Raw genomic sequence first — 27,225 nt, forward strand, 5'->3', positions numbered from 1 at the left:
TCAAAAAGTACACTAACTATCTTGTCCCCATATTAACCTAGAAGTTCCATTTCTGCAATAACCACTATTCATCGCCAGCTTATCATCGAGTTAGCGTCCCAGAGAATGTATATCTATTATTACATATCCTCTCATTTCCAGTTTTAAAATCATTACACTTGGATATGGTAATAAAGCCTGAGGTGGAACATACTTCCCTCACTCTCATTTCCAGGTACTTCACCAATTTTCCTTCTCTCCCTTAATGTACACGAAAAAGCTCTCATCTCCATAAAGCACAGGAATTTGCATCAATATGGAAAAAATTACCATCCAAATTCGGTCGGAGTGTGTGGATGTACAAAAAGATTTGGTTGCAAGCAGGAGGTTATTGTCGATTGAACAGAAGCTGCAGCTCTAATTTCTTGAGGTCAACAGTGCGCATTACTGAAAAGTGTAGACAGACAAACATACACACACACACATAGCTCAAACCTATACAGTTTTCAATTTGTCTGCATTAACCATGTTGAAAATCAGTCAGAAACCTAAAGAAGTGAAGAAGTGCAACAAATATACTGAAAAAAAAACAGAAAAAAAATACAATGAAGAATTTACAAAAATCCTGCAGAGGGCAGTTAAAAGATTTTGAGTAAAAATAAGTCCACAAGACAGAGAGAAACAGATAGACGACAATAAATTAAATAGCTAAAATGGAACAAAAGCTTGAAAATAATAGCGGGAGGCGCTGAGGAAAATTGAAGGAAAGGCAACATGTGGTTCAGCAGGTTTTCAGTGGCCTTTCACCTGAGATCCAATCTCAAATTGAGCCCAAGCTAGATCTTGGGACGTTTTGCTACACTATAGGCGCTATATCAATGAAAGTTGTTGTTTTTGTTGTTGGGTGAAAGTCACCTCTCCTTGCTGCCTCTACAAGATGCAGGTTTGGACAGACTTGATCAAGTAGGAATGGACACAAATTGCTACCCATTTGGCACTAACTTCGCAATCTCACTCTGAAAGACCAAAACATGGCTGCCAATTTCTGACAGCTTTCTGAACATACAGCTGAAAGCCACTGCAGGGGCAGAATACCAGGAACTCCACCTTGCATCTAACACCTAGCACGAGGATAAAAACAGTGCAAAAAGAAAGAAGTGAAATCTTTGCAGTATGGAACTCTTTGAAAATAGATTAAAAATCAGATCCTGCTACAGTACAAGCAAGTGTTTTTGCAGCCTCCGCCTTCTGTCAAACAGAAAATCTGGATCAAGTCAAACTTATTAACTCTCCATCACCAGCAGTAAAATACTTTATCAGTCAGCATGTCATTATACAGTCCAACATATCTGAAGAAGAACTGGGAGCAAGTTTCATGCGAGAAAAGGTCTTGGCTTATCTCCCCAGAACCTGAACTGAGGGGGAGATAAACTAATCTCACAGCAAAGCATTTGAACAGTATGTCTTTAGGAAATTGGTTGCAAACAATTTGAATCTTTTTTGAAAAAGCTTCTATTTACCATTAACAAGCAGCTCCTGAGGGCAACTTTGGTGTCATTTACAAGGGGACATTTCTTAATGACACATGGAGCAGAGAAAATCTACCTCACGCTGGTCAGGAAGGTTAACAAAAAAAGGAAGTCAAGCCAACTGACAAATGCTCAGAAACAGAGGGACATATAGAAAACATTGTAATACTCACACAGTTAGCGAGGATGGAATGAAGAAGATTCAGCAAATTACTGGAGTTAATGATCTGAAATGGTTAAGTATAGCAATTAGGAAAGATGGAAGATGGCTGCCATCACAGGAAAAGCCTGCTGCCTTAACAGGGTGGTGACAGGACACTGGATAACTACATTTTGTATACCAGTGACACCAGAATGTTGGAGCAGTTCACACTTAAATTATTGGCATATGGAGGCTTTACAACATGTTTTTCTTTGGATGAGGGGAGGTGAACCGATATTAAATTGAAACCCTTGCATTAATAGTGAAACACAGGAATGGATTCCTACATCCCAAAGTTATTTTGTAACTGCAGTCTACAACTATAAATCAAAACACGAATGAGAACCAGGTAGAAAATTATGAAGGCAGATTGCATGAACTTCACTTATATTTCCTTAAGTGTAGAAGGTGAAGGGGATGACTGGATCGAGGGGTTTAAATGTTAAAAGGATTTGACTTGGTAGATACAGAGAAACTATTTCTTCAGGTGAGGGGAATCGACGGGGAAGGTATAATCTTGAAATTAGAGTTCTTCATACAAAAGGAGTAAAAATCTAAAATTACCTTCGCCTAAAGGATGCTGAGGCAATTGGAGCTTTTAAGATCAAGATTGATATATTTTTCTTAAGCAAGGGTACCAAGGAATACAGACCAATAGTACAGATTACCATTGATCTAACTTAATGGCAGAGCAGGTTGGAGGAGCTGAATGATCTACTCTTGTGCTTATGATGGCTGTACAGTAAATATTTACTGTGGTCTAACACTGGCCTGTATTGAGCAAAAAAAACTGAAAGAAAAATGAAATGAAAAAAATATTCAAACAAAACAGAAAAAAATTAAAAACAGTGCGAAATAAAAAGTGAAAAGATGTTAGTTAAAAAAGCTAATGAAATGAAGGAATCAGGCATAGACACAGAGTTACATCAATCTTCAACTTTTGTTCTGTAACCATAACCAGGTATATTTGTTTCTCTCCTTAGGCTGAAGAATTTCCCAAAGACAAAAATAGTAAAAAGAGATCCAATGCTTTGCTTCAACTTGATGAGAGCAAACAAATAAAACTGTGATTCAGTAGCACTGGGTTTACACACTCAAAATGTTTCACTCCAAAGCAGAATTATAAGCTGCCCCAGAGAAGGAGCAAGATTAGTGCTCCACAACAAAGCTAAATCAGTCAGATTGACATGGACCCAATTCCCACTGCAGTACAACATTGAACTATTTGCCATTCCATCATAAAAAAAGACCGTTTTCAGCTGCTACATGTTCCAGATCAAATAGGTTAGTTTGGGTAGACATAATCAACAGCGTGAAAACAAAGGGAGACATATAGGGAACAGTACAATGAATAATTTGGCTGATTCACTTGAGACAAAGACTGAATAACGCAACATGGTTGTGAAGTTCTTCCTCACGACTGAAATAGGCATTGGAGAACAATGGAACATCTGAATTTTTACCTCAAGAATTGCCAGCAAATTTTATTGATCTTTCTTCGGTCATTAACTTTAATAATTACTGGTTGCTTTTCACTGCTTCCCACACATGGCAGAAAATCATTCTTAAAGAAAGCAAAGACTTGCATTTTTTTCCCCCCACAGTCTCAAGATGTCCCAAAGTCCTCACAGTCGATGAAGTGCTTTTGAAGTGTAGTCACTGTTGTAACTAAAGGAAATAAAACAGCCAAACACAGCAAGGTCTCTCAATCAGCAAAGAGATAAATGACTGAATAGGCTATGGGATCTCTTATATTCAGCTAATAGGGGCCTCAGTTTAACATTTCACCTGAAAGACGGCAGCTCAGAGTGCAGCACTCCCTTAGTACTGCACTGAAATTTCAGTCTAGATTACGTGTTTCTGTCTGAAGAACAGCACAGAGCTCTCCAAGTGTCTTGGCCAACATTTACCCCTCAATCAACATTACAAAGAACATATGGGGGAGGATTTTCCCCTCGTCGGGCGGGCGCTGGTCAATTAACAACCAGCCAGCATGACTAGCACGCTGAAACAATCACACCGCCTGGGTGCGTGGAGGGGGTGGGAGGAGGACGGTGAGCACAGAAGTCAGTGCATGCTCGTGGGTGCGCTCACAGAAAGCTCCCTGAAGGCATAGAGCTGCCACAGGGAGCTGAAGATTTTTAACATTAAAAATAAAGTTTTTTTTTTAAAAAAACGAAAATATGTCCCCTCACGTGACTCTGTCACATGAGTAGGAGCATATTAAAAATGAGATTTAAAAATTTTTATTTTATTTTTTAATTATCATCGGAAACCTCATCCCGCTCAAAAATCCAAAGGCCGCTTGGCCATTTCGCCCAACCACCAGCCGAATTAATTTATTAATGAGCTTAACAGCTCTCTTAATTGTTGGAGAGCACGCTGCGAGCGCGCGATGATGTCGGGACACTCGCCCAACGTCACTGCGCACTATTTCATGCTCATGCATGTTGGACATACGCTGAACTGAAAATCCAGCCCTTTAGCTGGTCATTTACCGTATTGTTGCTTATGGGATCAGACTGGAAGCAAATTATCTGCCATGTTTGCGACATTACAATAGTGCCTTCACTTTAGCTTTTCCTTAATTTTAACCCCTCTTTGCTCATTCATCTTCCCCCTTAGCATTTAGCACCTATTAGCCTGTACGACTTTTATTTCCTATATCCTCGATACTGACAGTGTGTACCAGCATCTTCCTCCCCTGATTCATCAAAGCTCAAATGAAAGAGCAATGCTGAATTCCCACTCTGCAGCACTGGACTTCTCACAGCAGGTCAGTTTCTGTAAATACACTGCTCTCTCAGCAGCTGGCACAGACATTCATTATACACTCCTTTAATTGTGCTATTCATTCCACCCTTCCGTAGAACATGCCACAGACTGTAGTCAGGTAGCTGAGAACTGGAAAACCAGGGTGTGCCTTCATACCTAACTGACTTATACAGAAATAATGTGTTCCAACCACATTTTGGGAGGCTTGAGTTACTTGACTTTGATTTATCAAAACTACTATTTTGCAGTGGTAACCTTATCGCCTTTTACTGCTGCAGATTATGTTACATTTTACAGAGGAGCAGATTTCCTGTAACCACAGATGACAGGTACAATTTCTCTCTTTGGCTAATAAAAAAAGAGGTTTGCATTTATATCGCACCATTTACAACCACAGGGGGTCCCAAAGTGACAACGAAATATGGCAGTGACTGCACCTCAAGAGTAATATAGGAAATGCAGCAGCAAGGTCCCACAAACAGCAATATCTGATGATTAGTGACATTGGCTGAGAAGGAAAGAGCGACCAGAATACTGCTCTTCTTCCAACAGTGTCACGGCATCTTCCACACTCACTTGAAAGGGTAAACAGGCCTCAGTTTAATGTTTCATCTGAAAGGTGGCAGCTGACGATGCAGCACTACCTGGGAAATGGAGAAAACTATCCAGAAATTCCTCTCCTTCCTCATGTGTCACAGTGTCTCCAACTCACAATCCAGATCAGTAACACTGAGCTAGAGTAATTGAACACAAGAGGCATTTCCAGCAGACATGGAAACCCAGGGCAGTCTCACTATTGACAAAATCCCACAAAACTGCATTGCCATCTTGTGACCTGCCCTGTCATCCCTAAACTTTTAATTTGTTTGTTTATAGGTAGCCTGAGTTAAAATTAGGAGGACAGATTTTATTAAACAAAACAAATTTCTTACTGTTCACCCACCCAATTTATCACTCTCAGAACTTCTCCTCCACGTTCGCTGTGACATCACTGCTAAGGCTGCTTTGTCAGTGTAACGCAGAATTTAAGCACACAGAATGCACAGAGGTTCCAGCGCAGTGATCCTTTATTCCACCAGCATCAAACCTATAAATACATTCATGTCAAAGCTTATTGTTGCAGAAATGAACTTTTTACAATGGACGACCATGGCCTGACATTCTAGGAGCTCAATTCCTGGTCCCGAATCAGTCATTTTGTGGATTGGTTGTAGAGTAATGGGAACAGGGATTCCTGCATCTAGCAGAAGCAACTGTTAGTGATTGCAGCAAAGAAACAGGCTTGGGAGCCCACCCACTCGTGGTACTCCTATTGCTAATTGCCCTTGATCACTTGCCCTTGATTACCATGCCCTTCAGACCACAGGATCTTCTACACCTGCGGGCTTCTCAGACTCAGGCTACTGTGCTGTCCAGGTGTCCTCTTTGGTCTCTGGCCTGTTCCAATTCCCCTCACCAGTTCTCTAGACACTTAGCGAGGCTTTGGACTGCTCTCTTTGTGGCGCTTGCTCCCATCATGCTGCAGCTCACTAATTGAGGGCTCATGCTTCTTCTGTCTGCTCCCCCTCACTCTCTCTCGTCGTGGCTGCTGCTTCTGCACCTGCCCCCTTCCTTCAGCCCACTCTCAGGGCTTAAGACTCCATCCGAGTCACTTGCTGGCAAATGCCCAACCGATAGAACTCCTTGCATTTATTGACCATCCCTAATTGGCCTTGTTCAGGAGGCAGTTAAGAGTTGACAACATTGCTGTGGGTCTGGAGTCACGTGCAGGCCAGACCAGGTAAGGACGGCAGATTTCCTTCCTTAAAGGACAATAGTAAACCAGATGGGTTGTTACAACAATCGACAATGGTTTTATGGTCATCATCAGCCTTTTAATTCCGAATTTTTTACTGAATTCAAATCCAGGTCCCTGGAATACCAATCCAGTGACAATACCACTATGCCACCGCCTCCTGGAATACTAAAGGTTTAGAAGGGATGTGAAAAAACAAATACGAGAAGCAAATGGGGGTTATGAAAAAAGACTGGCAGCCAACATAAAAGGAAATCCCAAAGTATCCTATAAGCACATCAATAGTAAAAGGCTGGTAAAAGGAAGAGTAGGGCCGATTACCTCCAAAAAGAGAATTTACACATAGAGGCAAAAGGAATGGCTAAGGTGTTAAATGAATACTTCGCATCTGTCTTTACCTATGAGGCAGATGCTCCCAGGCCATGGTGGCAGAGAAGGAAACTCAGTCAGTGAAGGGTTTAAAATTGATAAAGTGGTGGCATTGGATAAGCTGTCGGTGCCTAAAGTTGATAAGGCACTGGGACTGGATGAGATGCATCCAAGAATATTGAAGAAAATGAGAGCGGAAATTGCAGAGGTACTGGCCATAATCTTTCAATGTTCCCTGGATTCAGGGGAGGTGCTGGAGGACTGGAGAATTGCAAACATTATGCCGTTTTTCAAAAAAGGTTGTAAAGATCTGCCCTGGTCTGGTTATATAGACCAGTCAGTATAACTTCGGTGGTGGGGAAACTTCTAGAGACAATTATTCAGGATAGAATTAATAGCCACATGGAAAAATGTGGATTAATTGGGAAGAGTCAGCATGGGTTTGTTAAAGGAAAATTATGTCTAACTAACTTGCTGGAGTTTTTTGAAGAGGTAACAGAGATGGTTGATGAGGGAACAGCTGTTGATGTGGTGTATATGGACTTCCAAAAGGCGTTCGATACAGTGCCACATAACAGACTTGAGGAAAGTTATAGATTGTGGAATAAAAGGGACAGTAGCAATGTGAATACAAAATTGGCTGAGGTATCGGAAACAGAGGGTAATGGTTAATAGGTATTTTTTTGGGCTGGAAGAAGGTTTATAGTGGAGTTCCTCAGGGGTCGGTATTGGGACCCTTGCTTTTCCTGATTATATAAATGATCTAGATCTTGGTGTGCAGGAGACAATTGAGAGAATTGTAAACTGCAAGGAGAACAGTCTAAAACTTCAAAAGGACATTGTCACATTGGTGGAGTGGGCAGATAGGCGGCAGATGAAGTTCAATGCAGAGAAGTGTGAGGTCATGCACTTTGGCACAATGAACATGGAGAGACAGTATAAAATAAAGGATATATTCTAAAGGGCGTGCAACAGCAGAGAGACCTGGGTGCACATGTACATAAGTCCTTAAAGGTGACAGGACAGGTAGAGCTCTTTCTCAAGCATACAGTATGCTAGGCTTCATTAATCAGGGCATAGAGTATGAGAGCAGAGAAGTTTTGATGAGCTTATATAAGTCACTGGTTAGAGCTCAGCTGCAGTATTGTGTACAGTTCTGAACGCCACACTATCGGAAGGATGTAAACACACTGGAGAGCGTGCAGAAGAGGTTTACAGGGATGGTTTCAGGGATGAGACACTTCAGTTATGAGGAAAGGTTGGAGAAATTGGGACTGTTTTCCTTGGAAAGAAGGCTAAGAGGATACTTGATTGAAGTTTTCAAAATCATGAGGGGTCTGGACAGAATAGATAGAGAGAAAATGCTCCCACTCGTAAATGGATCGAGAACTAGAGGGCACAGTTTTAAAAGCAAAAAAACTGCGGATGCTGGAAATCCAAAACAAAAACAAAATTACCTGGAAAAACTCAGCAGGTCTGGCAGCATCGGCGGAGAAGAAAAGAGTTGACGTTTCGAGTCCTCATGGCACAGTTTTAAAGTGTTTTGCAAAAGAAGCATATGCAAGGTGAGAAAAAACTTTTTTTTTGAATAGTTAGGGTTTGGAATGCACTGCCTGGAAGTGCAGTGGAGGTAGGTTCGATTGAAGCATTCAAGCGGACATTGGATGATTATTTAAATAGAAACAATGTCCAGGGTTATGGGGAAAAGGCAGGAGATTGGCACGTAGTTAAAATGCTCAGAGAGCTGGTGCAGCTATGATGGGCTGAATGGCCTCCTTCTGCACCGTAACAATTCTATGAATACCATGCAGAAGGCAGGGTCGTTCATCCAGTCCCACGCCAAAGTGTGGAGCAGGTGGTTGGAGCTCTGCACGACTCCCCCGCCACATCGGAATTATAAAAATGGCCAGGAATCCACTGATGTTTAAGCCAATGCCTCCCTCAGCGCTGTGCGGTGACTCCCTCTATGCTCGGCAGTGACCGGCACTCTGTGCTGATCCCATGGTACATCATGCTGACTGGTAGTCTCTCACACTTACTCCATCTTAAACAATGTTGGTTCATCCAGCAGTAGTCCATGCTAACTATTGGGAACACAGTATGAATACCAACACGCTCCCGGGGGCTCCCTCCACAGAGTGACGCGCTCCCGGGGGCTCCCTCCACAGAGTGACGCGCTCCCGGGCGCTCCGTCCACAGAGTGACGCGCTCCCGGGGGCTCCGTCCACAGAGTGACGCGCTCCCGGGGGCTCCCACCACAGAGTGACGCGCTCCCGGGGGCTCCCACCACAGAGTGACGCGCTCCCGGGGGCTCCCTCCACAGAGTGACGCGTTCCCGGGGGCTCCCTCCACAGAGTGACGCGCTCCCGGGGGCTCCCTCCACAGAGTGACGCGCTCCCGAGGGCTCCCTCCACAGAGTGACGCATTCATTCTCGATCCCTTCATGAGTGGGGAACAGTTTCTATCTACTCTGCCCAGACTCCTCATGATTTTGAGTGCCCCAATTAAATCTCCTCTAAGCCTTCTTTACTACAAGGAAGAGTACCAACTTCTTCAATCTTCCTTCATAACTGAGGTCCCTCATCTCTGGAACCATTCTCATAAACCTCTTTTGCATTCTATCCACTGCCTTCACATCCTTCCTAAAAAAAATCACACATGGGGGAACTCCTTAAGAACAATGGCACATGTGGGGGTACTCCCTGCAAATACCGACACACTCCCAGGAACTCCTTACAAACAATGACACACTCCCAGGAATCTACTGATAATACTGAGACATGGACATCAGCGTTTCATCTAAAAGTTAGAACTTCTGCCTACCCTGCAATATCAGTGTCACATTTCAGGATTCTTGACCATTTTTCCATTGAAAGGGTCTGGAAAAGAATTACATTTAAATGTTGAACTTTTAAAGCAAAGTACATTGAAAGCCTTTATTTTTAAAGAGGCGGGGGCAACAAGTTAGCATGCTAAAGATTAAGGCACTAAAGTTGCTTGCACAAAGACTGAGGACAAGAAGTAATTCATTAGCCTGTCTTGGTACTGGATAAACATCTCACTCCCAAGGTGTGCTTGGCAGGAGTTGTCTAGTATTGTCCCTCCTCAGAGTATGAACACAGGGAGGTAGAGTAGGAACAGAAATGCACACCAACAGACAGGGTTTTAAAGACAGAATTGCCTTGGATGTCTTTTGCCAGACTCGAGGTCAGAAGGTCAAAAGTGATTTTGTTTAAATCAAACAAGCTTACTCACTGACATGGGGAAACATAGCACCATCATTGTTTTTGTATTATAATGAGACATGTTATACTGACTGAATTGAGTGAGTCAATTTATAACTGTAACTCTGTGCGTTACTTGCTGTCTGAAATGAAGTAGCTTCACAATTCATATCTGACCTGGTCTCACTGAGTTCTCCCATTTTGCTTTTGAGAATATTGGATGGGGCACACAAGGTAAGTACCAAAAGCATCCAGTTCAGTTGACAAAAGGGGCATATTATTACGCCCCCGGGTTATGTTATTGTCTAGTTAAGTTTGAGCAACGCAGACAATACTCTGAATGCAAGATGCTCAAAACAGTAACAAGGGCAATTAGCACTGCTCTCACTGAAGGAACATCCAAGGCAGACACACACTTTTTAAAATCAGTTTAGATTAAGACTTTAAATCTATGATGAAGTGAGATCCCACCATCTTCTGACTTAAGAGGTGAGAATGCTATCACTGAAGTGCTAACATGTGACAAAGACCAAGATGCCACCTGCAGTGCATCACAAAGGTCCATATCCCTACTTGCCAATGAACACAGACTATTTGGCAAGCATGCTTCATGTGGCAACATTTTGCTGCACTGCAGCAGGGCCAATACCTCTGCCCCGCATTCCTCCCTGGGCACAAAGGCAGCATTTTATCAAGCGGAGTAAAGAAGTGGATTAAAATCCTATACTCTGACTTCAACTATTATATATGTTCCCTCCAGTGCCAGTCAAGGGTGATCCTATGCACCACTTTTTTGCATTGACCACAGAACCAGGCAACATTAGAGCAAGGTAAGACTTCCCTGAAGTGAGGGCTACAGGAGCCCAACAAAAGAAACTAAACTTCTCCACCTTACCCCATCATCATGCATGCTCTGTTTGAAGGCAGATCCTTGGCTCATAGTCTCCTCCATGTCTCTCTATTCTGTGCCAGTCTTTTCATTTGCCAATAACTTCCTTCAATTTTCAGGCCATCCAGCATTGATGTTCTCTCCCTTTCTCTTCCTCTTTTCCTTGGAATCTTCCCTCCATAACTTCTCTTACTAGATAAAAACAAAAAACTGCGAATGCTGGAAATACAAAACAAAAACAGAATTACCTGGAAAAACTCAGCAGGTCTTACTAGTCCATTTCCTCTGAAGGTGTGTCCTGCCCGCTCTGCCTTTTCCTAATTACATTCAGCAAATTTCTTTGTTCATTCACTCTTCTCAGCACTTCATCATGTTACTTTTTATGTCCATTTGATTCTTTCCATTCTCCTCCAATGCCACATTTCAAAGCTATTTAGCAAGTTGGCCTCCTCTTTCTATTAGGTCGAAGTCTCTCATTTATACAAAACAACTTGCTCCTTAACCATTTTCCAAAACATCATGGAGCTTTGGCAGTTCATTAATCAATGGGATCTTCAAATATATCCCAGCACATCTTACCTGCTTCAGTTGCTCAGTCAGGATCCCAGAGTTTATTCGAAGATTTTTATCTCCAAGTTTCTGTAGACATTTAGGAGATTGCCAAAGCATTTCAAATGTCTGCAATTATGAAGGAGGCGCCATGTGGGACCCTTCATATAGCTCTCAATGCAGCCTTGCCCAAAGGGCCATTCTGAATAAAAAACAGCACACTGTTCCCAACTTATGACCAAAGTACTTACTGTCATAATATATACATTTATTCCTCTTCCAACTTACTGTGTGACAAACTGTCTAGTAACTCGACGAAACTTTGTAATTTTGTCTGAAGAAACACTGATTTTAAAATTATTGGAGTGCAGGAGAGGGCTGTTATTATGGTGACTTTTTGAGCAAGAACTAATTGTTGTCCACAGAATTGCGACAACGTAGAGAGCAGCGACTGTTCCAATGTAAAGGGTTTGGATCACAGAACACAGCTGAAAATCCACAATTGACTGGTACTCGCAAACCTTTAAACATATTCAGACACATACAGGTTTTATTGTTGAAAAAAGAGACAAGTCAAAGCTTTCTGTCTTGCACTCATCAGGACACATCGCAAGAACACCAAGATAAGGGGAAAAAAACAATTTATACTGTATGTGAAGAGAGTGATGCTTGGTTGGCAAGTGGACTCTGACTGGTAGAGGAGTTGCCATGGAGAATGCAGCAGTGATGGTGATTGAGTTAATTGCCAAGCATTGTTTGAAATTTAAACCAGGCAGCTTAACCCTGCTGAATTAAACTTACAAACCTCCTTGTAACGATGTAAAAATGTGCTAATAACTGGTAAGAAACACAGTTGATGTTTTTTCCCTCGAGTATAGCTTTAAAAAACACAATAATTTGGTTGAAAGTCATTTAAACTGGATTGAAGAAAGAATTTTTGACCTCCATTTGTTTTGTTAGATGCAAGATGAACTGGTAATTTTGGGTGCGGATTGTTTTATACTCTGTCATAGAACATGTGTGAGATAATTGTAGGTAAACAGCCAGCTGTTGGTTAGAATGTTCCCTTTATTATTTAAGCATGATGGAGGTTATTTTTAAAATTGTATAATTGGCACTTGGAAACTGAGAAAACCACAGCAGAGAAAATCAATGCCTTGACCAATCAGGGTCAAGCTGCCGAGTTTAAATTTCAAACAATGCTTGGCAGTTAACTGTCAGTCACCATCACTGGTGCATTCTCCATGGCAACGCCTCTACCAAAGTCCACATGCCAATTAATCAGCATTCTCTTCTCATTCAGTATAAATTGTTGTTTTCCCCTTGTATTGGTATTCTTGCGAAATGTCCTGATGAGTGCAAGACAAGAAACTTTGATGTCTCTTTTTTCAGCAATACTCAAGTTCTGTACTACCAAATGACTACACAGGTTTTACTCACAATTTGCAACAATTTAACCCAACTTTTACTTTAATGATAATCCTGTTCTCTTCCTGATAGATTAAATATTTATTTTCCCTTCCCCGGGGTCTCAATTACAGCAGAAAGAAAATTATGGAAGTGTTTTATTCAGGCAAGAAAACATGATAAAATTTCTTTGTCAAAAGGAAACATCCTGAAACAAAACTCATCTGCTGAGATTTTCTCTATTTCCGAGTGTCAATTATACAACTTTAAAAATAACCTCCAACATCATCATGCTTAAATAATAAAGGAAACTTTCTCACTAACAGCTAGCTGGTTACCTACAATTATTTCACACATGTTCTACAACAGATTATAAAATAATCTGCACACAAAATTACCAGTTCGTTCCACATATAACAAAACAAACGGAGGTCAAAAAATCCAATTTAAATGATTTTCAACCAAATTATTTTTTTTTTAAAAACTAAATGCAGAAAAAAAAGCTTTATTTCTTATGAACCAGTTATTAGCACATTTTTACACTGTTACAAGATTCGTAAGTTTAACTCAGCAGGTATGTGGCCCTTCTCCCACCTAACAACACCTTCTCCAAACAGGCCATCTCACCCCTGTTTAAAAATACAAAATGAAAGGATAGAATTTATACCAATTAACAGGCAGGTAGATGCAGCAGTTCCTGTTGGGAAGCAGGGCTGTGATGGGCTGGGTGCTGTAGCTTCTTTGATTCTTTGAAAGACAACGGTATTCTGAAGTTCAAGGTAACCTCCCACTGACTCTGCATCGAAATGACATTTACCCTTTTGTTGGTGGTGGCAGCATCTATGCTAGTAGCCTGATCGGCCTTAAGCAGTGTAATTTCCCAGTGGCTAGCTAAAATAGGCCTTAAGCCCCTCATCAGCATACGGAAGGAGCCTAATGCCTGCCTCGGTCAACCCAATATAGGGTTGGATCTCTTCAGGCATCCTCGGAGTGAAGTTGGTCCCCAAAACTGGCTCTCATTGCACCTACCACACTCCCATAAAATAGATGCAACAAGGTCCAATGTGTGTGTCAGTGAGTTTACAGAACACAGCTCTTACTAACAACCTCTGATGTTCTGATCTTTCAAAGCATGCTGTGTGCAGGGTTAACACTTACATCTACAACAGCTGTTGAGGACAAAGATTACCCACACACTTACTTACCCACCATGTGTAAGCATGTGAGACTGGTACACAAACCCCACACCCCCCCCCCCGTCACCCCCACCTTTGGAAATATGATTTAAGGGCACTGGTGTTAGAGACACCACAGTCTGTCAGGTCCTGTATACACTGTGTCATCGTTACCTCTGACAATAGGTCAAAGACCCAGGTCTTGAAAAGCTGCATTCTTATTTAGGTTGCCAATTTAAAATGATGAGATTTCATCTATTTTGCTTTACCTTTGCTACATTCTGATGCTCTTGTTCACAATGCCTACATGTTATGATGCAATCAGAATAAACGTAAAGCTTGCGACAGCAAAAACATACAACTCTGCAAAAATACCCCAGCTAACCAATATTGTCCCTGGCAAAAATTGATTATTTCTGAGAAACTTGCACCTTTTGAAAGATCTTGCCAATCCCATTCAAACAGTGCCCAATTTTAGATTTACGATTATATTTTCTTTCCAACAAATTTTGCTGCAGTGTTTAGTTATAACATGACGTCATTCTATTAGCTCAACTGCAGGTTTAACTCCCCCATAGGAATACTGCCAAATACTTACTGCATAACCAGTAATCGTCTACTGCAGCTTCTCATTATCTTAAAACATAGATTCACTGCACTGACATGCAACATTTTAGCCTTAATGCACAGTACCATGACCCCTATATACAGTATGATTGTTGACATAAAGTATAACTTTAATGTACAATATCATAATCCTGATAAACACTGGAATGTTCATTCTCCACACTCCAACCATCTACCTTCCCAGTTATCCAAATTTTCTTCAGGGCAAAGTGAAATTTAGGCAGGGAGAGAGAGATGAAAGAAACTCCTCCCAAAAAAATTCAGGGAAGTCAAGCCAGCCAGACCAGAAAATAGAGGTTTAGGGGAGTTAAAAAGGCAAACTTTGGACAGACGCCAGGAACATTTTCTACATACTAGCATAGAGCTCCAATCCTCAATGCACAGAGCAGACCGGTGGCAGTGCTTTTCCATAATACTTTAAAAAAAAAGACAATGGCCCAGATTTGGGGGTAATAACAAAGGTGAAATTATCACCCATCACCTTTACAACAGAGAAAGCTAAACAGTAACGTCCGCCAACTGCACACCATAGTTAAACATGAAAGTCCTAGAGCTGCTAACCACTTTGGCCTGCTCCTCCACAGGCTTCACAACACTGATAACTCACCAATTGACTGAGCATTAAAACATAGTAAAGGCATGACATTACAATACCTGGTCACTAATTACCCACTAAAAATGTCCAAGAAAGTTATGGGTGTGTCCATTCAAGTGATTTTTTAACAACATTAAATGTCAATTACCGTCAAACAACCTCTCTGGTACTGAAAATGAATTCATTCCTTCAGTCTGTAATTAAAAATATATTAATAATTTTTCTTTACTTTCATTTTTGTCTATCTCTCAATCCCGTCTATTTTTCTCTCTCTCCATTTCATTTTCTGTCCAATATTTATATTGAATTAAATATTGTAACTTCTGTGGCTCAGTGAGGATTTTTTAATCTGATTGGTTGAGAAGACATGCTGTTGCTCACTCTGCCAACACCCACTGAAGGAGAGCTGCACTGGATCAGACACCTGATGACAGCAAGCTGTTGTGCAAAATCCCACAAAAGGTTTGGGGACAGCTTTAAGCATAATGAACGATGAGCAGCATTTCTTTGCTGCTGACTGCAAAATCAGGACATTATCTACACAAAATGCACTGAAGTCTTCCAACTACTAGTGGAAGGTAAGGATCAATAATGCTGCCAAAATCTCAGGACCAGCTTTGGGCTTTCTGGATATCACCTATCAATAATTCTAGCGCAGAATAACCTTTGCTTTGTTGTAGTTCCTTTTTAAGATGCCTTCTGTGTACCTATCATGATACCAAATGCTAACTACATATATACACCCACATATATGTTATAGTCTGTGAGGGAATGGCCCAGAATCTGTGGGAAAATAACTTAAGTTAATGGTGCACGTCTTTATTAGTGTGTAAATCGCCAGTGGTTTGTAGCAGGGAAGATATACCCTGAGAGTTGCAGAACACAAGTTTCAGCTCATGGAAAAAGCATCGCTCCTTCAAACTCCTCACACATTTCAAAACATTGCTGCATTTGTACATTAATTGCCAATTAAGCTCGACAAAGAAAGTTAATGCTGGTACTTTACAGTGTTTGAGCCCTATTAATGAAGAGATTCCCATTCCTGCAATGCCATTCAACTACTCCAGCCCAGAAAGAGAACAATTATAACCATTGACTCTCATTCTTAGAGTTAGCAAACTCAGGCTTTTCAAAATTTTAAATTCCCTTTCCCAATTTTCAAAATTTAAAATATATTCTTTTTGTCTCATTTTCCACTTTTACACACACACAGCACCATGGTCATTGTTCCCACTAGGCTACACACACAGCACCATGGTCATTGTTCCCACTAGGCTACACACACAGCACCATGGTCATTGTTCCCACTAGGCTACACACACAGCACCATGGTCATTGTTCCCACTAGGCTACACACACAGCACCATGGTCATTGTTCCCACTAGGCTACACACACAGCAACCTGGAAGATGCTGCATGGCCTTGTGCAAAATATCACGCATTCATATCTGCACAGATAAAAATTTAAAAGGTACCACACGCATTGAAGAAACTGGCCTGGCACAACAGAATTTTAAAGACATCAGTCTAACTATGGTGCACTTCCAACAATTTGCAGCGCATGAATGTTGATTTGAAGGTCAAGGGGCAAAATTGAACTATAAGAAAATAAGATAAATGACCAGGTGTAGCTCGTTGCATCTGTTCCACTATTAAATACCATCATTGCTGATCTTTGGCTTGAACTTCACATTCCTGCCCACTCCCTATATCCCCTGAATCCCTGAGAGACCAAATATCTGTCTATCTCAGCCTTAAACATATTCAAAGATGGAGCAGCTACAACTCTGAGGTAGACAATTCCAAAGACACTCAACCATTTGAGTGAAGAAATTTCTCCTCATCTCAATCCTAAATGATTGGTCCCTCATCCTGAGACTGCGCCTCTGTGTTCTACGTTTCCCAGCCACGGGAAACCACGTCTCAATAAGCTTGAATGTTTCAATGAGATTGCCTCTCATTCTTCTAAACACAGAAGAATATAGATCCAATTTACTCAGCCTTGCATCCCAGGCACCCAATCTAGTGAACTTTTGCTGCATCCCCTCCAAAGCAAGTCTATCCTTCTTTCAGGAAGACCATGGAGACCAAAACTGCATACAGTGTTTCAGGTATGTTCTTAACAAATCCCTGTACAACTGTAGCAAGACGTCCTTGTCAATATTTAACATTGCCATATGTCTTTACGATTCTCCACACCTGCACCCCCGCACCTACCTTTGACACACAGACAGACAGACAGACAGACAGACAGACAGACAGACAGACAGACAGACAGACAGACACACACACACACACACACAGACAGACACACACAGCCCCCCCCCACCCCCACCCCCAACCCCCAACCCCCATCCGGATGGAGCTACAGGAGGACAGCGTCTCAAGGACTGCCCTCCTCCTCTACAGGGAGGGTTCCATCATTTTAAAGGACCTTTAAGGATATCACAGGGTCAGTGCAGTGACAGCAACAAAAAAGCAACTTACCTATCTCCAATTGTTATGACCAATGTAGCTGGTAAAGAGGAGTTATTTAAAAATCCCAGGGGGAACTTTAGACAACTGTCATAACTGATAATTTTAAGTGTTATGTTTGAGATGTGACTCTAAACTCAGGAATCAGACCACCAGTTCTTGAGGCTTTATATTAAAGTAATTGAAACATTTTATTAATTTACACAGGTTAACATGGCTACAAATTACTACTAACAAAACTTTTAACAAGTTCCCAAACTAATCTTCATTAAGGCAACAGCAACCCATAGACTTAACCAAAGACCAAGCAAAGCGAATTCAAAATGTGGTTCCTTTCACTGTAGAGCCAGTTGGAGGCTTGTAGCTGCCTTTTGATCTCACATTGCCTCTGCCTGCACACCCGAAAACTACTGATGTTATACCTATCACCATTGATTGAATCCAAATTCTCATTGTCTCACCAGTCTCTTCGAACTTTACCTTTTAACAATGAAACCCTATTCTTTGTACCAATTTTATTAGTAATATAAACATATTGCTTGGTAACTGTTAGAAAAGCATCAAGTTTTCGCCCCACTTCTTGAATGCTCTATTCAAAAAATGCAAATGCACACTCTCTCTATGTTTCCATCTCAAATGAGTACATCAAAGCACCCGGACTAGCTGGTTTAAAAGGGGCAGAGCTAATAAAGAAGCTGAACTTTAATATAAAATTTTCAACAAAAATAAATTTATATAAAAAAATATCAGCACCAATAAGATTTCCATTCCTTGGGACCTCAGAAGTAAAATTCCTTTTTCAAAAAATAGGCAAGGATCATAGTGGTTGGCCCAGTTTCTTCAGCCGAATTATGAATTCATATGTAGCCCACTTTTATTTAGAGCATAACAAATAAAGAAACTCAAATATATAATACAATTTCAACAAAAGGAATTTTTAAAAGCAAATCATAACTTTACTACTTGTGTCTATAAGACACTGAGGTGAGCTCCTGACTTATGCTCAATCACATTCCACTTCATGCATCATGTTCTTGTCCAGCCAAGTTATGAACCGTTAGCATGCAGCGTTAAGATACATTTTAGTAACATTCTTACAACCTATTCTAATACATGAGTCACTCTCTGCACAAAAAAAAAATCAAGTTAGCCAATGCAATTAAAAAGTGAAAAAGGAATTCATATCATTCAATAACTGGTTGAGTTCGGGAAACACGGACCATACCTAAGAGTTCCATTGATCAGCACAATGTGTTTTGTAAATGCTCAGGATTTGGCTGGGAACTTTAAATGAAGCTTTCCACGAGTTTAAATTTCCTCCACAAATCATTACTGCTTCCTAAACTTCTGCAAATCATGGACTCAAACGTGAATGACTAGTGTTATGAACACTATCATTGCTCATCGAGCATTATGGATGCTATTACACTACAAAAATGGTGGGAAACATTTAAATAAACAATTCAAAATGTTCAACAAAAATAGATTCCATTGAAAAACTCAGCGAGAAAGGCCCATCTGTGGTTTACTAAGGAAGTCAAGGATAGTAACAGATTAAAAAATGAGGGTTATAATGTTGCCAGGGATAGTAGTAAGTCTGAGGATTGGGATTGTGTTAGAAACCAGCAAAAGGCCACCAAAAAAGTTGATAAAAAGGGAACAAATAGAATATGACAGCTAGCTAGCCAGAAACATAAAAACAGAGTGTAAGACCTTTTGCAAGTATATAAAAAGGTAGAGAGTAGCCAAAGTAAATGTTCATCCTGTAGAAGCAGTGAGAGCAGAAATTATCATGGCGAATGAGGAAATGGCAAAGACATTGCACAAATAATTTATGCCTGTCTCCACAATAGAAAACACACATTCCAGAAATAGGGGGTGACCTAAACTCTAATAGGAGTGAAGAAATTAAGGTGATTAATATCAGGGGGAAGCTACTGAAGAAACTCAAGGGACTAAAATCTGACATCCTAGAGTTCTAAAAGAGATAGTTGAAGAGATGGCTATGGATTTTCTAAAATTTCCTGGACTCTGGAACAGTCTCAGCAGATTGGAAGCTAGCAAATGTAACTCCTCTATTCAAGAAAGACTGGAGAGAGAAAACAGGGAACTTCAAGCCAGTTAGACAGATATCAGTCATCAGGAAATTATAGAAACCTATTAAGGAAGTCTTAAAAATGCACTTAGAGAAGCACAGTATGATTAGAACAAATCACCGTGGTCTGACGAAGAGGAGATATAGTGTTTGACAAATTTATGAGGCTCCATAAAAGGGAAGCAGTAGATGTAGTAAACTTGGATTTCCAAAAGGCATTCAATAAGGTGCCACACAAAAGGTTAATGCAAAAGATAATGGATCATGGAGTTGGGCTGATATATTGCATGGATAGAGATAGGAAGCAGAGAGCAAGGATAACTGGGGCATTTTCACGTTGACATGCTGTGACAAGTGGTGTACCGCAAGGATCAGTGCTGGGGCCTCAGCTATTTAAAATCTATATTAATAACTTAGAGGAAGAGGCATAGAATAATGTTTCTAAGTTTGCTGATGATACAAATCTAGGGAATGCAAGGCTGCAAACAGATATAGGTAGGTTAAGTGAGTGGGCACCAAGGTGGCAGATGGAGTACAATGTGGGGAAGTGTAAGGTTATTCATTTTGGTCATAAGAATATAAAAGCAGAATATTTTTCAAAATGCATGAACTTGTAAATATTCATGTTCAGAGTGTACTCATAAAAGGAACACAAAAATTAGCATGCAAGTACAGAAAGCCATCAGGAAAGCAAATGGCATGTTGGCCTTTATTGCAACGGGATTACAGTTCATGAGTAAAGAAACCTTGCTATAATTGTACGAGGCTTCGGTGAGTTTACATCTGAAATACTGTGTGCAGCTTTGATCTCCATATTTAAGGAAGGATATACTTGCACTGGAGGCAGTACAGTGAAGGTTCACGAGATTGGCCCCTGGGATAAAAGGGTTGTCTTATGATGAGAGACGGAGTAAATCAGGTATATATTCTCTAGAGTTTAGAAGAATGAAAGGTGATCTAACTGAAACATTCAAGACTGACAGGGTAGATATTTAGACATTGTTTCCGCTAGCTGGGGAATCTAGAACAAGGGAGCACAAGTTTCAGAAAAAGATGCTGATCATTTAGGGCTGACATGCAGAGAAATTTCTTCATTCAAAGGGTTGTAAATCTTTGGAATTCTCTACCCCAGAGGGTTGAGAATGCTCGAATATTGTATATATTTAAGACGGTGAAAGATTTTGGGTCTCTCAGGGAATCAAGGGATATGGGGAGCAGATAGGAAAGTGGAGTTGAAGCCATGATCATACTGAATGGCGAAGCAGGCTTGACAGGACATATGGTCTAGTCTTGCTCCTATCTTTTATGGTCCTAAATTCATCAACATGTGTTAACTTTAATTCATTTTCAGGATATGGATGTTGTTGGGAACGTCAACGTTTATTGCCCGCCCCTAGTTTCCCTGAGAAAATGGTGCTGAGCCAGCTTCTGTAACAACTTGGAATGATTTGATATGGCTGAATGGTTTGCTAATTCAGAGAGCAGTCAAGAGTCAACCATTTTAGCACCAAAATCAAGGAGACCATACCCGGTTATGGCAGCAAGTTCCCTTCCCTACAGGGCATCAGTGAACTATTGATTTTTCAAACAAATATCCAATGACTTCATTTTCACTTTTACTGATACCAGATTTTTATTTTCGTATTTTTAAAACTAACTTCAAATTCTCAAATTGCCATGATGAGATTTGAACTCACACTCTTTGGATTACTCGTCCATTTTTAAAGCATGTTACAAAATATATGCACGTATGGTGGTGCACCATTCATGCATATATTTCACAACATGCTTCAATACTGTATGGTATCTTATTCTTATTTTATCATCTTTAACTTCCACTGCCAACACTAGCACTCAGCAATTGTCCTTCAACCATTGAAAGTTCAATCTAGTTGCTATGCTTAAAATGCTTTCTCCAGATACTAAGTTTGGAAAGATAAAAACCTTAAATTGCACTGCAGGATTCTTTTGGTAATTCATGCAAAGTATGACTATTTCACACAGCCACCATACTTCATTAAAATCATAGTGAGAACACTGCAACATTAATATACTTTTCATATTTATCAAGTGCATCTTACCAATATCTTCTGCCCTACAGTTCATCATTTTGTAGTTGCAATAAATTTGCAAAGTAAATTAATTATAAAATGAATCGAATTATTGCTCCCCAATACACAATGCCACAAATCATCGTACATGTAATCATGGAAATGGTGAGTATGAATGTGCAGGAAGTGATCTCTTGGCAACACAGATCATTTTTCATGACTACACATAGATTTTTTTCAAAAAAATATTTTGGATAAAGAATTATGATCAGATTATATGGTAGTTACCTTACGCATTGCACCTGGTAACTTGGAAACTCGGGCGTGAAAAGGTTATTAGGGTAGCTCACTCACAAATGTAAATTATGGGTCTTTGTTGTGCATCTTCCACTTAGCAAGGCTGTGATATAGTTAGTGAAATAACACTCACCAGTTATCTAAAGCCCTATTTCTGCACTAAACCTGCCACGTGGTACACTTTTAACTTCTTGTATCCAACTGTGGTGATAGCTATTTTCCTCTGTACAGCAAACAACTAAGCTTAGTGACAGGTCGATTTATTTGGCAAGACATGAAGTGAAATAATCACAACTTACTTTGAGGTCAAATTGGCCCTTCTGAATTTTAGAAATTTCCCTGACAGGTATTGTATAAGTTGACCATTTGCTTAGTAGCTGAGATATTAAAAGGTCCATCAATCTTGTACTGGACGTCTTTAAAACTAACAGAGAAGCACAAGGTTATTTTTTTAAATTCTTCCACTTGTTGTATGACCACAATGAACAATGTATTGTCCAGTTTCTCCCCTTCTGCAAATGGCCAGCATCATTAACGTACTTTGCAATGAAATAAACTGGAACACAGAATTCAGAGTAAGGTGACTGAATAAGGCACTGGTAGCAGATAGTACTTACACTGCTCCAGGAAACACAAACAACAAGCCTGGCCCAGGACAATGCAAGTCAATATAACTTGCATGGATACAAAGCATTCAAGGATAGGAGGTAATGGGAAAGTGAGTGGTTCCCTTATACAGCTAGAATGTTAAGAGTCATACTAGTACAGCAGAGAAAAAAAACATGATAATGTTCCACAAAAACGGGTCAGAACAACAAGATAAAAGCAAAAAACTGCGGATGCTGGAAATCCAAAACAAAAGCAAAAATACCTGGAAAAACTCAGCAGGTCTGACAGCATCTGTGGAGAGGAACACAGTTAACGTTTCGAGTCCTTATGACTCTTCAACAGAGCTAAGGAAAAATAGAAAAGAGGTGAAATATAAACTGGTTTAAGGGCGGGTGGGACAAGTAGAGCTGGATAGAGATAAAAACAAAAAACTGCGGATGCTGGAAATCCAAAACAAAAACAGAAATACCTGGAAAAACTCAGGTCTGGTAGCATCGGCGGAGAAGAGCAAAGTTGACGTTTCGGGTCATGAGGATAAAACAATGGATGGAAAGACATTTAAAAATAATGGAAATAGGTTGGAAAAGAAAAATATATATAAATTATTGGAAAAAAAGGGGATCAGAAAAGGGGGTGGGGATGGAGGAGAGAGTTCATGATCTAAAATTGTTGAACTCAATATTCAGTCCGGACGGCTGTAAAGTGCCTAGTCAGAAGATAAGGTGCTGTTCCTCTAGTTTGTGTTTATGGGGTATGTGGAACATTCCTTGTTCCAGTCCTACCCTGGCCCCCTCCCACAACTCTTTCTCCGGTACATCGATTATTGCTTCGGTGCTGCTTCATGCTCTCATCTGGACCTAGAAAAATTTATTAATTTTGCTTCCAATTTCCACCCTTCCATCATTTTCATATGGTCCATCTCTGACACTTCCCTTCCCTTCCTTGACCTCTCTGTCTCTATTTCTGGTGATAGACTGCCCACCAATATTCATTACAAGCCTACCGACTCCCACAGCTACCTCGACTACAGCTCCTCACACCCCGCTTCCTGTAAGGAATCCATCCCATTCTATCAGTTTCTTTGCCTTCGTTGCATCTGTTCTGTTGATGCTACTTTCAAAAACAGTTCCTCCGACATGTCCTCCTTCTTCCTTAACCAAGGTTTTCCACCCACGGTGGTTGACAGGGCCCTCAACTGTGTCAGGCCCATCTCCCGCGCATCCGCCCTCACATCTTCCTCTCCCTCCCAGAACCATGATAGGGACCCCTTGTCCTCACTTATCACCACACCAGCCTCCGCATTCAAAGGATCATCCTCCGCCATTTCCGCCAACTCCAGCATGATGCCACCACCAAACACATCTTACCTTCACCACCCCCCCTCACCGGCAGCATTCCACCGGGATTGTTCCCTCCGGGACACCCTAGTCCGCTCCTCCATCACCCCCTACACCTCAACCCCTTGCCATGGCACCTTCCCATGCAACCGCAGAAGGTGCAACACCTGCCCCTTTACTTCCCTTCTCCTCACCGTCCAAGGGCCCAAACACTCCTTGCAAGTGAAGCAGCATTTCACTTGCACTTGCCTCAATTTAGTCTACTGCATTCGTTGCTCCCAATGCGGTTTCCTCTACATTGGAGAGACCAAATGCAGACTGGGTGACCACTTTGCCGAACACCTTTGGTCTGTTCGCAAGCATGACCCAGACCTCCCTGTCGCTTGCCATATCAACACTCCACCCTGCTCTCATGCCCACATGTCCATCCTTGGTCTGCTGCAATGTTCCAGTGAAGCTCAACGCAAACTGGAGGAACAGCACCTCATCTTCCGATTAGGCACTTTACAGCCTTCCGGACTGAATATTGAGTTCAACAATTTTAGATCATGAACTCTTTCCTCCATCCCCACCCCCTTTCCGATCCCCCTTTTTTTCCAATAATTTATATATATTTTTCTTTTCCCACCTATTTCCATTATTTTTAAATGTATTTCCATCCATTGTTTTATCTTTGCCTTTTAGCCTATTTCGATCCCTTTCCCCCACCCCATCCCCACTAGGGCTATCTATACCTTTATTATCATATTCCTTAGATAATATCACCAGCTTCAACACCTCTTTGTCCTTTTGTCGGTGACATCTTTTGGTTATCTCCACCTGTCACTGGCCCTCTATCCAGCTCTACCTGTCCCACCCCCCAAACCAGCTTATGTTTCACCTCTTTTCTATTTTTCCTTAGTTCTGTTGAAGAGTCATATGGACTTGAAACATTAACTGTGTCCCCCTCTGCAGATGCTGTCAGACCTGCTGAGTTTTTCCAGGTATTTTTGTTTTTGTTTGGGTCAGAACGACAATTGGGTTTACAAAAAAATTGTCAGATCAAAATAAGGAAAAAGACCTATCCTCCTATAACAATATTCAATGAGTGAGCAACATGTAAACAATAGAAATGATTGGCAAATCAACTGGTCCAACACAAGCCAGGACTGACTGCATCAACTGGTCCAACACAAGCCAGGACTGACTGCATCAACTGGTCCAACACAAGCCAGGACTGACTGCATCAACTGGTCCAACACAAGCCAGGACTGACTGCATCAACTGGTCCAACACAAGCCAGGACTGACTGCATCAACTGGTCCAACACAAGCCAGGACTGACTGCATCAACTGGTCCAACACAAGCCAGGACTGACTGCATCAACTGGTCCAACACAAGCCAGGACTGACTGCATCAACTGGTCCAACACAAGCCAGGACTGACTGCATCAACTGGTCCAACACAAGCCAGGACTGACTGCATCAACTGGTCCAACACAAGCCAGGACTGACTGCATCAACTGGTCCAACACAAGCCAGGACTGACTGCATCAACTGGTCCAACACAAGCCAGGACTGACTGCATCAACTGGTCCAACACAAGCCAGGACTGATTGCATCAACTGGTCCAACACAAGCCAAGAATGACTGCATCAACTGATCCAACACAATCCAGAATGACTGCATCAACTGGTCCAACACAATCCAGAATGACTGCATCAACTGATCCAACACAATCCAGAATGACTGCATCAACTGGTTCAACACAATCCAGAATGACTGCATCAACTGGTCCAACACAAGCTGGGACTGCCTTTCATTGCAGTGCATGGCTGCATCAAGTTGTCCGCAAGAAACAACATTCTTTTGGACTTAGTTCAGACGTGGATTCGAGGTAACGTAGGATCGATGAGGCCAACATAACAGCACAGATGGGGTGGGGGGCACCACTGAAGAACATATCTTACAAGGATTACTGTGTTTCAAACAATTTATGCAGAAAAAGTACATACTTAAGTGCAGCAAAAGCAAGTAAATTTTTTCCAAAACAGATCAACTGGAAAAAACTTCGATTCAAACAAAGAGCGTACAGAATCCTTCCCTTCATAGACCGTCTCCTTCACTATTTTGACCGTTAAAACTGCATTGAGGAGATTTCTAATCAGGTGAACTATTATTGCTGGGGAAAAAAACACAAAACGGAGAGTCGTTTCATTTGGGCTCATTTCCATGTGGGTTGCCAAGGTTCTTGCTTCCCACACCTTCCGCATTTTACTGGCCTTAATGCAATGCAGGTTCCCCCACTTGGAGGAATGTTATCCCCACACTTTACTCCCTGAGGCAGGGGATAATTATTCAGGCCCTGGGGCACGTCTTGCTGAAGGGGCTGTTGCCAGCCTGTTTAAGGTTAAAATTTAGCGCGCTGCTGTTTGCACGTTTCCTCTCCTAACACACATTGAGTTAATGCAGTCCATCTGCATCTGAAACACAAGATGCACAGATATAGCTGCACCATCTGACGGCTACTTGTCCAGTTTAGGCAATAACTTCTAAACATAGTGCATGGGATTTAATTGTTTACACGCAAGGTGTTAATTTCCCTTATCCGAAATTGCTGGATCATTGTAACTGATAGTTTAGAGCAAGAACTCGGAGCGCTTTGCAGTGTACGAGATATGACCCAGACACTAACTTATCACAAACACTTCCAGTTGTGCCCGTCCTCTTCGTCATTTGCTTTGCACCACATTTTCCTCCTGTTTCTGCATTAAAGGCTCATGTGTCCGGAGTGAATCCTCGCTTTAACCCACCCTTCCAGGAAATAACATGAAATTGCAGCTTTATATTCAGTGCATGTAAAACCTAGAAGTTCATTCAGCCGCAAAAAACGTGGGACTCACCCGCTCAGTTCCTGTTAAGCAGCCACTGGCCAAGGGGGAAGGGGAACCCGGAAGCGATCGGTTCAGTCAGTCAGACACGTGTTTGACCAGCTAAGAGGAGGGAGCTGAGACTGAGACAGAGAACTGCTCTAACCTCTTGTACTGCCTGGTAATGGAGAGACGGAGATCTGCTCTAACCTCCTGTACTGCCTGGTAATGGAGAGACGGAAAGCTGCCCTAATCTACTGTACTGCCTGAGATCGACAGATTTTTAGGCACTTTGGAATTCAAAGGATATGAGACGTGGCATGACAATGGAGTTGATGTAGAAGTTCAATCGTTACCTTATTTAATGGTGGGCCATATAGCCTACTCCTCTAATATCT

General features: G+C 41.4%; 1 protein-coding gene across 10 annotated transcripts in view; it reads right to left on the reverse strand.

Moving 5' to 3' along the window:
• The window catches only part of pot1 (protection of telomeres 1 homolog), a 350,815-nt gene extending 323,902 nt beyond the window's left edge, over positions 1 to 26,913 (reverse strand). For 3 of the 10 annotated variants that reach the window (XM_041216485.1, XM_041216486.1, XM_041216490.1), the window contains exons 1-3: positions 11,342 to 11,506; positions 10,769 to 10,954; positions 9,473 to 9,528 (exon numbers count right to left, since the gene is read on the reverse strand). Coding sequence is in view for 2 of the 10 variants with exons in the window: in XM_041216483.1 (XP_041072417.1) it covers positions 10,769 to 10,825 (57 nt within the window). In the remaining 8 variants the exon portion in view is untranslated. Of the gene's footprint in view, positions 1 to 1,681; positions 1,727 to 5,428; positions 5,450 to 9,472; positions 9,529 to 10,768; positions 10,955 to 11,341; positions 11,510 to 26,652; positions 26,834 to 26,860 lie in introns of those variants that run through there. The other 7 variants (XM_041216483.1, XM_041216482.1, XM_041216487.1 and 4 more) reach the window with 7 other exon arrangements.
• Positions 26,914 to 27,225: the final 312 nt, after the last annotated feature.

Source organism: Carcharodon carcharias, chromosome 21, assembly GCF_017639515.1.
Source record: "Carcharodon carcharias isolate sCarCar2 chromosome 21, sCarCar2.pri, whole genome shotgun sequence".
Taxonomy (NCBI): Eukaryota; Metazoa; Chordata; class Chondrichthyes; order Lamniformes; family Lamnidae; genus Carcharodon; species Carcharodon carcharias.